The sequence below is a fragment of the Filicampus tigris genome, chromosome 17 (genome assembly GCF_054856515.1).
Source record: "Filicampus tigris isolate MCC_2025a chromosome 17, RoL_Ftig_1.0, whole genome shotgun sequence".
Taxonomy (NCBI): Eukaryota; Metazoa; Chordata; class Actinopteri; order Syngnathiformes; family Syngnathidae; genus Filicampus; species Filicampus tigris.
Window position 1 is genome coordinate 7,251,928 of NC_141233.1, and position 12,397 is coordinate 7,264,324.

The 12,397-nt window shown below is 39.1% G+C and overlaps 3 protein-coding genes across 6 annotated transcripts in view; 1 reads left to right on the forward strand and 2 right to left on the reverse strand.

Annotated features, from left to right (window-relative positions):
* The window catches only part of nlgn2b (neuroligin 2b), a 109,813-nt gene extending 109,540 nt beyond the window's left edge, over positions 1-273 (reverse strand). The window contains exon 1 of the mRNA XM_086013500.1: positions 220-273. The gene's annotated coding sequence lies outside the window, so the exon portion shown is untranslated. The remainder of the gene's footprint in view (positions 1-219) is intronic.
* A 3,410-nt stretch (positions 274-3,683) lies between these two features.
* LOC147133152 (claudin-7-B-like) lies at positions 3,684-6,827 on the forward strand. Of its 3 annotated transcripts, none has more exons than XM_086012459.1 (4): positions 3,684-3,791; positions 3,942-4,237; positions 5,418-5,775; positions 5,909-6,827. In XM_086012459.1, exons 2-4 carry the CDS (start codon positions 4,015-4,017, stop codon positions 6,060-6,062), a joined length of 735 nt encoding a protein of 244 aa, XP_085868585.1. In that variant the 5' UTR covers positions 3,684-3,791; positions 3,942-4,014; the 3' UTR covers positions 6,063-6,827. The 3 variants fall into 3 exon arrangements, with proteins under 3 accessions (XP_085868585.1, XP_085868586.1, XP_085868587.1); XM_086012460.1 differs by having other exon boundaries at positions 3,741-3,800; XM_086012461.1 differs by having other exon boundaries at positions 3,784-4,237; positions 5,418-5,582; positions 5,691-5,775.
* Positions 6,828-8,017: 1,190 nt separating this feature from the next.
* Positions 8,018-12,146, reverse strand: npm1a (nucleophosmin 1a). Of its 2 annotated transcripts, none has more exons than XM_086012457.1 (11): positions 11,962-12,146; positions 10,978-11,057; positions 10,779-10,898; positions 10,309-10,417; positions 10,082-10,206; positions 9,865-9,914; positions 9,655-9,700; positions 9,517-9,585; positions 8,704-8,814; positions 8,531-8,605; positions 8,018-8,435 (listed from the first exon to the last, which is right to left on the reverse strand). In XM_086012457.1, the coding sequence occupies exons 1-11, from the start codon at positions 12,008-12,010 to the stop codon at positions 8,385-8,387; spliced, it is 885 nt and encodes a 294-aa protein (XP_085868583.1). In that variant the 5' UTR covers positions 12,011-12,146; the 3' UTR covers positions 8,018-8,384. The 2 variants fall into 2 exon arrangements, with proteins under 2 accessions (XP_085868583.1, XP_085868584.1); XM_086012458.1 differs by having other exon boundaries at positions 10,309-10,402; positions 11,962-12,143.
* Positions 12,147-12,397: the final 251 nt, after the last annotated feature.

Below are 12,397 nucleotides of genomic sequence, written 5' to 3' on the forward strand. Positions count from 1 at the left end.
ACATGCAAACTCCACACAGGGAGGCCGGAGCCGGGATCGAACCCGCGACCTCTGAACTGTGAGGCGGACGTGCTAACCAGTCGACCACCGTGCCGCCATGTCGTACCATACCATAGTAATTTTACCAAAAGATGTGCAATCCATGCATCTCAGAGTAAACTATAAAGGCCCTACAGCTATACTAAACAGTCAATTGAAGAAAAGGTTTATGTAGCCTACCTGGAGAGTTAGAACATGTCAGCCATCTTGTGTTTACTCAAAGACTGCAATGTGCGTCAACTCCCACAAGGTGGCAGGAAAAATACCCCCCACTAATTTGTTACATTGTTTTGAAACTTGAGCAAAATGTCATTCAGTATACAGTACAGTATGTGAAAATCACACAATGCAATGTCATTATGGAGTGTAAGTCACACCTGTAAAAAAAATCTTAAGAACACCCGTCTCTGTAATTTAACTTGATGTAATTTAATTTCATTTATGGTGAATTATAGCACAACGTTACATCAAGAAGGTGACATGACACCCTCGGAGTGACTTATCTGTCTCTGTGTGACAGCCTTGTGATCGACTGGTGATCCGTCCAGGGTGACCCAGCCTGCATCCATTGTGACCATGCACAGGATGATTGGTATAAATAATGGGTGGATGATCACATTATATTTCATATCCCGCAGTGCAGTCCAAATCCTCCAATTGGAACAAAAGCATGAATCTAATCAAATGAAATGCAACAAAAATGCGGCAACAGTTGTCCGTTTGCCCAAAAATGTGTCTGAATAGCCTGAGAAAGGCTGAAGGAATTTGAATACTTTGTCCTGTACGATGCAAAGCATTTCAGGAATCTGGAGGAATTCCAATATGGAAGGAAAAAGATGCAAGCTAAAGGAGATTTCCCCACAAAACTCAAACGAGAGCTGACATAAGTCACAAAAAAGGATAAGGATATGCCGCTACTGCATGAAATTTCAGGATGAATAAAATGCACTATAATCTTTACAAGCGAATTTAATTTAAACTTCACTAACTTTTGCACCACCTTCTCAAGGGATCAGACACCGGTTATGATTTTTGCCATTACACACTGAAATTGCTCCCGAAAGCCAAGTTTTCTTAACAGTTTCTGTTCAGTACACTGTATAGACACACGTATCCAGACACACTTCTTAATGATTAAAAATTAAATGATCAATCAGGAATTTCATTAAATACTCTTATTTCCCCTTAATATTGACTCAATGTTTGTAAAGACTTTGTGGATATCTGTAACCTTCCAACTTTGTGGGAACAGTTTGGAGAACGCCATTTTTCATTCAAGCACGACTGTGTCCCTGTATCAAATACATAAAGGCATGCTTGGATGAGTTTGGTGTGACGGAACCTCTATAGACCCTTGACATCAAGGCCATGAGACACATTTGGGATGAACTAGAGCTGGCGAGCCACCAGGCTGTCTGTCAGGTCCAACATCAGTGACCACTGAACTCACAAATTTCCATTAGAATGAATTCTGGAATGGTGGAGGTAATAAGGGAGGAATCCGCAGTTGCCAAAGAAAATATACACAAGCTCGAGAAGAGCATGCAAACTCCATATAGTCCACACAGGAGGGCCTGAGCCAAGATTGTGTGACAGGAGGTGTTAAATTGCCAACCAAGACTTCACCATGCATCCGCAGTTCATCAAATTATCTGCAATATGTTCTAATAGTGCTCCATATTTTGTGACAAAATAGCATCAGTCGTATATTTCATATTCCTTCATCACATGTAGCATACATAGTGCGGCATGAAATGAATGTGTCAGTTTGTTGAAAAGGGGAAGACATCAAATCAAATCTCTGCTTCCAAAATATTCATCTGTAGCCAATGATCAATTGTGAAGTTAACCGTCTTTGTAAAGAGCCAGGATTAACCCAGAATATATCAGATGCATGAATAGATGCAATTACAACTAGTTCACAGCCCAGCAGTCAATTAGACAGTACAATGTCAGAATGATTACCATGCTAAATGGATAGCTCATGTAGCCGGATTAGGGTAATTAACTTACAACTCATAGTCGTGATCAAGATGAGCAGCATCCGATTTGGTAGATTACTGTGCAAGTGTTCCAGACTGACACTGACTTTCACAACACGTTCCCTTTCGGATGTGACCTAAATCAGAGTTCAATAATAATAATAATAATAATAATAATAATAATAAGAAGAAGAAGAAGAAGAAGAAGAAGAATAACAACGCACACACGTTATCTTTATGACTCTGATCCCTCAAGCCAGGGCATTGCAAATCTCCAAAATATTTTTTGTGGTTCTACAGTAGGAAGATAAGATGATCTAAAGCATTTAGGAGTTTCTTGTAACTATGAATTTCAACAAATGTGAGGGAAAACAAAAAAAAAAGTGGAGGTATGAATCTTTTAACTTGCTGAGCTTTCTGTTTTAGATTCAGATTTAACTTGGTCATGATCTTAATTGTTTATTTAGTTGTTTTTTAAATCCAACACCTTTTGCTCTAGTTCTAGTCCAGACATAACCTCTGCTACAAGAATCATTAGGGTGATGAGTCGTCAACTCTTGTCATATTTGTCAGATGACACGTTTGAATCTTAATTACAAAACGTTTGCCCAGTATTAGCACAATTATCTTAAAATAATTCATGACATTATTTTAATGAGGAAACATTTGTGCTGGTAAATGCTTTAATATTTAAATGATATGTCAAAGAGGGTGAATCAGTTCATAAGAAATTAAAGATCCAGCACACATTAAGATTGAGAGCGTTAATTGTCACAAATCAGGAAGCAGCAGCACCCAGAGAGTAGACTCAGAAAAGACACGGCCCCTGTTGTAGTAAACAGTCAGATTGATCCACTTTGTAATAGTTTCAGTTGTTTCTCTTCAAGTGAGTAATTCTTTTCGTCATCATAGTTGTGACTTTTTAGATTAGAGCCCGCCTCTGCAGTATGACTCATAGAGCCATTGACAAAGTCAAGTCAGTCAAGTGACTTACAATATGCCAAAATCCCTTTTTTTCCTGTGTTGTATTTAACTTTGAAATAAACAGAGATTAAATAATATACGTTTGTTGATGAAATAAAAAGTAAATGACAGCAACGTGGTCTTAACATGAATATGTCAAATTAGACCCCCTATCAATGAAATTAATTAGTTTAAATACATTTTTTCTTTATGTAATCGTTGGAAATGGGGGGAAATCATATTTTCAAAGTCCTAACCGCAGGTATATTCTTATTAATTATTAAGAATTATTATTATTATTATTATTATTCAGTACCTGTTGGAAAAAAAAGTTTATAAGATGCTAAAAATGTAATAATATTTATATAATTATTAATAAATAAAAATGATCATGTTAATTAATAAGTAAAGCTTAGGTGTAAAAAAAGAAAGAAAAACACGTCTCGTATGATTTCAGAACTTCAGTTTGTACATTATAATTTATCTGATAACGCGTAAACATTTGGCAAGCATACCAACAAAATTATGTCAAAAAATAAATACTATTAAAAGTTTTTCATACAATTATATTTAACAAATGAAAGAAATCCCCCCAAAACCCCAGGGCTGTACACACTACAGTATCTACCATGTTTGTTTTATGGCAAAGATCTTTCCGGAAATGCCTACGTCATGAAACTCAAGGCGTTCCTTCAAGTGGCGCACGCGTCGAAACTGCGTGCGCGCACCCGCCCACCCGCAACAGAAACCGCCTAAAAAGCTCGCTCCCGTTGTCCCCTCCCCATTCAAGGTGCGGCAAAGCAACAGGTGCGCAAGGTGATATCGTCGGCCATAGAAGTACCGCCATTAATAATATTTTATTTACACTTTTACGAAGAACTACAATTGTTTTCACAAAATTTGACATAAAACAGTATTTTTTTCCCCTTTCTTTTTATTTTTTACCTTTGGTTTTAGTGTGGGATACTTTGAGCAGGTGGACGACGCTCCCCCATTTTTGAAGTCAGTCGTCGAAGAGGAAGAAGAGAAAATGGCCAACTCCGGTTTGCAGATGTTGGGCTTCGTCCTGTCGCTTCTCGGCTTAATTGGCTTGATAGTGGGCACAATTCTACCCCAGTGGAAGATGTCGGCCTATGTCGGGGACAACATCATCACAGCAGTGTCCATGTACGAAGGCCTGTGGATGTCCTGTGCCTTCCAAAGCACAGGCCAGATCCAATGCAAGGTCTACGACTCCATTCTCCAGCTCAACAGTAAGTAATACAGCTCGTTACTCCGTCGATATTTATATTTACGACCGTTTTGTAACGTGGAATCATCGCTCATTCAATGAGACATTTATTATTTTCGCCAAACTAGTTTTCTGAGCCAGCTAATTTGACTTATGTGAGCCAGTGTGACCATACGAGTAACAGGAACTAAAGTAAGCAAATGAACCACACCTGTAATGGGTAAGCCACCAACTGACTCCTTAAGCCACCGTTATACCTGCCCCATTTATTTACAACTGAAAACTGCACTCGGGTTCTTGTTGCTCGACCTAACCGGTTGAGTCACTTATTGACTCTTGTCCCCGACGAAAAATAAGAATGTAGTTTAAAAAAGGCTCTTAGACTCACTTACACGTTGGTGTACTGTGCAGGATAGCAGAGCTTTGAATGTTACATTTGTACAGCTCCCCCACCTTATTTTTTTAACCCTCACTCCACTGCCACACACGCTCTAAAATACTATCACACATGGTAAAAATGTTTTAAAACGGTTGCAAAGTCATCTGTTTGTAAAATGACTGTTGGCCTCACTCTGTAGCAGTCGTTCAAGGAAGTAACTTATTTGTACAATATGAAACTAGGTGCGTTTCAGTTGACACAATACTATCGTTTATGATTCTTATCTGTCTGAGGGTGTTTTAAAAACGGGGGCTAAATGGGTCACTTATTTTATTGCTCGTCCTTATATGGTTGCAGTAACATGTTCATCTTAGTTTCAAACATACTTTCCCAATCTTTACAAATGTATGCACCCACCTTTGATAAACATTAGTCGGGTAAAGGTCAGCTCAGAAATCAAGTGGCGAGTCAATACTAATGTTCAAAAAATACCAACACATGGATCTAAATTCAAGAACATGCCTGAATGAGAGAGTCTCTTTGTTTGTGGCTAGAGGTCACAAGCCTAAACGTTAACCTGTAGCCAGCATGTGAAATTAGGAGTGTCCTCCATGATGTAACCTGAAACCTGGTCGGACCTGTTTGAGTTGCGCATGCTGTCGCACTTGCACACTTTACCCCCCCAATCCTGTAATGTGCAACTTAAAAAACCAACAAATCCAGAAATTTAAACAGTGACTTTGAGTTCCGCTGACTGACCTTTTTTTTGCCACTGGTTGTATCTCCTGTTAACTACTTGACTGATCATGTCCTTTTCACTCAGGTGCTCTCCAGGCAACACGCGCCCTCATGATTGTGAGCATTATCGTAACGGTGGCCGGCTTGGGCGCAGCCTGCATGGGGATGAAATGCACCAACTGTGGTGGAGATGACAAAACACGCAAGTCTCGCATTGCCATGACAGGTGGCATTATCTTACTGATTGGAGGTGAGGGGTTATGTGCGCGCGCACACACACACACACACACACACGCGCGCGCGTGCGCGCGCATATGCGCATACAACCTTTTTGACTACATTCTTTGGTCACCCACAGCTTTGTGCTCCATTATTGCCTGCTCTTGGTACGCTCATGACATCATCCAAGCCTTCTACAACCCTTTCACTCCAGTCAATACAAAGTGAGTACATGCCAATTCAATAATTTCCTCCCCTTCAGCTCATGGTTGAATCTAATGAAGTGATACATTTCTGAATGATACAAGTGCGTGCTTCCCTTTTCTGACCCCCCCCCCCCCAATTTTCTTTTTGAAGGTATGAGTTTGGGTCGGCCATCTTCATTGCCTGGGCTGGAGCCTTCTTGGTTGTAATTGGGGGTGGCATGCTGGCAGCTTCTTGCCCAAGAGGCAAACCTGCAGCAAAGTATCCCATCTCCAGACCGCCCAGCAGCACCAAGGAATATGTTTGAGCAGGCTGAGGGTGAAAGATAACGGCTTTAGAAACCCTTTACAAGCAGCAATTACCGGTAATTAATCTCGAAAATAGTCAAAAAGACAATCCGTGCCTGTATTTTTAGATTATTCAGGGCAATGTTTAAATGTTACTGTACCATTTTAACAAACACGTTAAAGTTGTTTGCTACTCACAAAGATATATTGTACTGTCTGGAATTGTGCAGTCAAATCTTTGACTAGACTTGACAGAACTAAAGTTTTACTTGAAAGTCAAAAGCTGTTATCCCATTGGCCATGCTTAAAACTAGATACCACATTACACTATGTGCTTTAGAGTGTATGGTGAGAGTAATATGAATGCACTGGACTAGGGATTTATACAGCAGCAAAGATTCACCTTTCACAACTTTCAGGCTGAATGCTTACAAGTCAGTCATCTGGCACCCGAGAAGCAATACTACAAATTTTATTTGTTTGTGCCTTTTATTTATATGAACAAGAAAAATGATTAAGTACCACAGTTGACTGCTTTAATCAAGTGCCAGAGTGAAATGATTCATTTACAATATTGATTTCTTTCAGCGAGATTGCCAATGTTATTTCGCTCAGTCAGAACAGCACCTCAGAGAAGCTGTCCAGTGAGATAATTACTGTGCATGTTAATGGCTTATTATTGTACTCCTGTTTTTAGTTATGGTTGTTGCACTCCCCCCTTTTTTTTAAATGTATTTTTTATTCGTGTTGAAGTTCGTGTTGTACATAAAGTGGAAATAACACAATGGTGTCTTTGTTATTTGACATTTGCAGATCAATAAAAACTTAATCTGTCAACGTAGCATGAAAACAGCCACAACACAATTTGCTTCACATCCGTCCACACAACCAATAGAAGAGCTGTGTGTACAGCAGTGTAGTTATATCTTGCAAGGCTATGGTGTTTGTTTATTGTAGTTTTGCAGAACTGCAACAGCATTTCAAAACAAAACGTTAAAAATCTGAAATATATGTGTATATATATATATATATCAATTGCTACATAGTATTTCAGTACGTGGATGTATCTGTTCATGGCCTCACTTTCCACTTTCAAGGCAGTCTTCTCACTGCATCAAAAAAAGCTTAGATTTTACTGCCACCTCATGGTGAAGTAAATTAGCACAGGTATGCGTTGTACTGCGGATAAACTGGACGGAAACTTTGTTTCAGTAAAACAGCCAGTTGACAGGGGATGCTTCAAGTATAAAATATAGTATAACTACTACGGCTCATTTCTCAGTGATCCCATGATGCATTTGCAGTCCAATCATTGCTTTCAATTTGTCATTGAGTGTCCCGAGTTTACATGAAACAACCTTTTCCTCCACTGCCCTGATTTTGGATGACTTTCTATTAACAATTCCTTCTTCCTCCCCTCAGGCCAACCATGAAAGTAAAAAAAAATCACAGGATTTCAAAATGATCACCCTATCTGACCCCAGTGTGCTTGTTTGCTTTTCAACTTAGTCCATTTTAGAACCTCTGGGCTCGGCTTAGAAATGCATTGATTTTATATGACCATTTCTACTGCTATTCAGTACCTAGAATGTATGTTGGCTCAGGAAACATTACCCTGTCATTCATTAAATGTGGGCCATCTCCCAGCATGCACCTGAGTTATGAATTATTCATAATAGGTTAACGGAACTCTCACCAGATGATATAATGCACTGCTTAAAATGTGTAGCCATGAATAATTCCTGATAATTTTTGTAATCATTTTACATAATTGAGGGATTAAAATGTAAAAGGTTACGCAGTTCAGGTACTAAAAGAACACATTGACAAGTGTCAATCATAGCAGTTATAGTATATTCTACTAGGATACATAGGATTGTTTTAGTCACTGCTTGTACAAACCTATTCACATCCACAAACATGCATTTTTAATTGTCTCAATGAAATCAGCAAAGTTGAGTCAAGCCCACAACAATTAGCTGACCATCTTTATTGAGAGCTTGGAATGATCTTCCCTTCAACAGACCTTGTTCATTTGGTTTTCACATAACGGTGGCTTTCAAAACTTTCAAATACAAATGGTGGATATGCCATCAAATGATTCATGATTGATGCATGCAGAGATCATGACATGTATAAGACAATGTCATTTGCTAAAGTGTTTTTTCCTTTGGGAAGAATAAAACAGTGTTGCTTATGAAGGGCCAGAAAGAGACAATGAAAGGCAATTTAAACTACAATCCAAAAACAAAACAGACTCAAATGAGAGAGAGCGAGTGAGGCACACAGGGGTTTTGGGGTATGATTTAAAAAAAAAAAGGGGGGGGGGATAAAAATGTAGTTTATTTGGGGTCCGTAACAGTTTGTCTCCACTTCCACAGGTCAGCAATAACCTGAGGATGGACATGCACACAAAAAAAAAAATATGAAGCTGACTTGAACTCTGTATTGACAATGAATACAACCGTGCCAAATATGCATACACTACCTTAGCATCAGAGACTCTGTATGAATTCTTCACAAAGTTCTCAAATTTGGGCTGGGCTTTGGGCAGCGTTACTCCCTAAAACAGACTCAAAATTGACTTACAGTGCCAAGAAGTGGATGGTATTGTTGAAGATTCATCTTATAAATAAGAAACATGAGTGTGATGTGACCAACCTTCTTCACTGCCTCAGTCATCTTTGCTTGGATCTCAGGGAGCGTCAAAGTTTCCTTGGGGGTTGTAGGGGATTTGGGGGATTTTTCCACTTTTTGTTTGGGGGTCTTCACCTTTACAAAGCAGTAGATCACTTTTGAGTTTCATTGTAGATTTGGTAATGTTGTACACAGATCCACGATTATCAACAAATGCCAGGAATAATTTGCCCGTACTAATTTCCGTGTTAAATATGGTGAGTGGACTATCAGGGTGAAATGCACGCAACGTCACTTCCTTAACTCATTCACTGCCATTGACGCATTTGTCTATGCACAGTCCAGCCATTCAATCCCAGCAACTTATTATCAAATTTTTTCAAACATTACAGTAAAAGAGGGTCTGAAAATCGACGCATCCATCCGATCAAAAAATAAAAAAGCCGTAAAAGTGCAATACATCAATATAGAGATGTATTTTTTTCAGCTTTTAGGCACCCCCACAGTTAAATTACTACAATCATTATTATATGTTAATTTGTCCAGTATCCCCTAAGAGCTGACATTTCTTGATTTATGATTTTCTGAGGATAAGTGATGCTGGAAATGGATGGCTGGAACAAACCTTTAGATAATGTGTAACTTGCTGGATGTAACGCAAATCAGACCATAATCAAACCGATGCTGTCAAATTAAAAATACAGTTTGAAAAAAAAAAAAACAGTCACACCCAAAAAATATACAAGTACGGCCATAATCGAGTGTGACTTCTTGTCCCGAATGACGACTCGTGGAGGGAATGATAATTCTTTAATCGCTCGAGTAAATACCAGTTACCTGCTTTGTGGCCGGAGTACTGGCTTTTGATCTTTTGCCATTCTGAGTTGATTTTGGTGCGGGCTTCGCCTGTTGAATATACAGCTATTAGTAAAAAAACTATCACAAAATCTCAACTGGATATTCTAAAATGTTCACCTTAACTGGGGTTTTCTCATCCTCATCGTCATCATCATCATCATCTCTAAATTAAAAAAAAAAAAAAAAGATTGTCAGTTCTCAGCAGACAGTAGCACAAGCAGAGGCTTGTTTGAATATCCTTCATGATCCTTATTTTTCATTTACCTAATGAGACAAATTCCAAAGACTAAAAGTTAGTAATGCAATGTAAATTTGATGAATACGCACTCGTCATCTTCGTCGTCCTCCTCCTCATCAACATCCATCTTCATTTTTTTCTGCACAGAATGTTAAATGCCAACGACAGCACATTTCAGTCAATAATAAACAGTAAAACCATAGAACAATCAAATTTTGCTTGGATAGACTGAGTAGAAATAATCAGGCCATCCAAAACCATACAACGGACTGCATAGTGTAATCATTAATGTCAACATGAACAAACCTGAGACTTGAGCGCAGGAGAGGAGGCGGGTCTTTTCTTGGACACTTTGACATCTTCCTCCTCTTCCTCCTCCTCCTCGTCGCCATCGTCATCATCTTCCTCAAACGACTGCTCGGATTCCATCACTGCAGTGGAGGATTTCAGAAGAGTTGGAGAAATAGCACATCCAAGCAGTGTTTGACATAACTAATTTAATTTTTTTTAGCAACACATACAAACACACTTACTGACAAGATGCTGCCCACTGATATGGATCGGACCAGCACCAGATTTCAGACGGAAAACAGCGGGCGGCATAATGACAAATCCTCCGAGAGACACCTGGGAAAAATTGAACTATAAGAAAAAACACCTCATATGTTTGGTCATTTGCACAAAAATTATGTTCTTTCAAGTCATGACATCATTTTAGCTATTTAGGGTAGCGTTTTCAACATTCATATTCCTATTATCACTAGTCATGACTTTTATAGAAGTTAATAGAGAAAATGTACCATTCAAAAACAACCTTTTACAACATCTATATAATATTCTTAAACATAACCATACTACGGACATCTTATACTTTTCAAATAAATACCAACCCATAACAGGTTCATAATACACTTTTGAGTCTGGACCCACCAGATGGGAATCATTGCTTTTCGGACAAGTAGAATACTAAAGTCTGATTTAAAAAGGTACATTGGACACTTACGCTTGGCAAGGTGGAGGGCTTCAGAGAAACCAGTGCTGCCGTCACCTTCTGACCCTCAGCGTCTTTTCCTTCCACTTCAACAAGATGAAGCTCATCTTTTGTGGCCGGGTCAGTACACGCCTGCACGTAGCAAAATTCAGTTCAGTCTCTGTCCTTTAGAACACCTGCAATTTAACTAAACAAATTCACAGATTGTTACCATCCGTAGATCCAACTGATGCTCAAAGCCATCGTCCTCAGGGTTGAACGTCACTTCCTTTCCAGCTTCAACCACACAACCTGATGAAGACAAAGTTATGTGATAAGTACATTTCAATCTCCATTTAAATATAAAGAAATTTCGGTTCCGAGACCTGCACGACAGGCCTGACCACGCTTGCTCTTTTTGATTGTTCGCCATCGTCACTTAATCCGTACTACATCTCAAGAACGCATGGGGGTGCCACAGCAGCAACGTGGATATTCCCACATGGCCTGGCCTAACCTTTACCTATCAGCAAAAATTCTCACCGACATGAAAAGTCAATTGGAAAAGTATAGAACTCGCAAACAATAAACATACTTCAAAACACTATGCAAACAAAATTTGCGAGATGCGCAGAATTAAAAGACGACTCTTCCGAATATTGTCTTTATGTTGAGTGCATAGCCCACTACGAAACGTAAAAAAACATCAACGTCGTCACCGAGTTATCAAATGTTTACAAGAGACACGGGGAGAGAACTACATACTACGAAATCGCGAAACATCAAGGAAAAGGAAAATTCGAGGGGGAAAAAAAGCACCGTGATCCACATGTGATAGCCGACGTTGAGGCTACTAGCCTGTTACCATCGAAAACAACCAATTTAACCTACCACCACTAAAGTCATACTATGGCCCAAATCACTGTAAACCGTACTCAAGAAGAAGTTCCGTAAAAACCCAGTAGATGTGTTTTAATATCAATTCTGCTCGTGGAAATACGGTCGACGCCATGCTCTGGGCCAAACACGTGTGTAGCAGCACCGGACCAGTGTGAAAAACACACTCACTCACCCATCCTGACTAAACGAGTTATCTTATTTAATTATTAATTCACAGTACAAAGCTTTACGTACGAGAGTCACTTCTTGTTCAATTTTGTTTAGAAATTTGATATTGCCTATCACTAAGGGACAAAGAGAATAAAAATGGTCTCACCATAGAGATACGTCTGTGGAGTTATTTGTGCCTCGTCAATACCGTTCATTGTGCAAAATAAAGGGACGGCAACCGTGCAACTACAAGGAATTTAAAAGAAAAGACAATCGACGCTAAAGAGACACGCTACACTTATGCACTAGTACTGAGCTAACTGGCGTATAACTCCACCCCCCCTAGCTACTTCTTCTTTTGGTGTTTAACGGCGGTTTACATCCAGAATTGGCGCACTACCGCCACCAACAGATCTGTATTAATTACTGCTTTGGTTTACAATCTAAAATTACTTTAAATTGTTAAGATTCCATTCATAATTATTGGCACCCCTGGTTAAAGGCCCGTGTTAAAAGCCTTTGAATAAATTCGATTTTTATTTTTATTTCTTTAAATTGCAGAAGCATTTGTACAAACGGTTTACCAGACATCCAATTAAGAT

Coding starts and splice junctions, on each gene's coding strand:
- LOC147133152 (XM_086012459.1), top strand. CDS start 4,015: ATGGCCAACTCCGGTTTGCAGATGTTGGGCTTCGTCCTGTCGCTTCTC. Junction 4,238..5,417: donor CTCCATTCTCCAGCTCAACA/GTAAGTAATACA, acceptor CTTTTCACTCAG/GTGCTCTCCAGGCAACACGC. Junction 5,776..5,908: donor TTCACTCCAGTCAATACAAA/GTGAGTACATGC, acceptor TTCTTTTTGAAG/GTATGAGTTTGGGTCGGCCA.
- npm1a (XM_086012457.1), bottom strand. CDS start 12,010: ATGAACGGTATTGACGAGGCACAAATAACTCCACAGACGTATCTCTAT. Junction 9,701..9,864: donor GAGGACGACGAAGATGACGA/GTGCGTATTCAT, acceptor TTTTTAATTTAG/AGATGATGATGATGATGACG. Junction 9,586..9,654: donor ATGAGAAAACCCCAGTTAAG/GTGAACATTTTA, acceptor TATATTCAACAG/GCGAAGCCCGCACCAAAATC.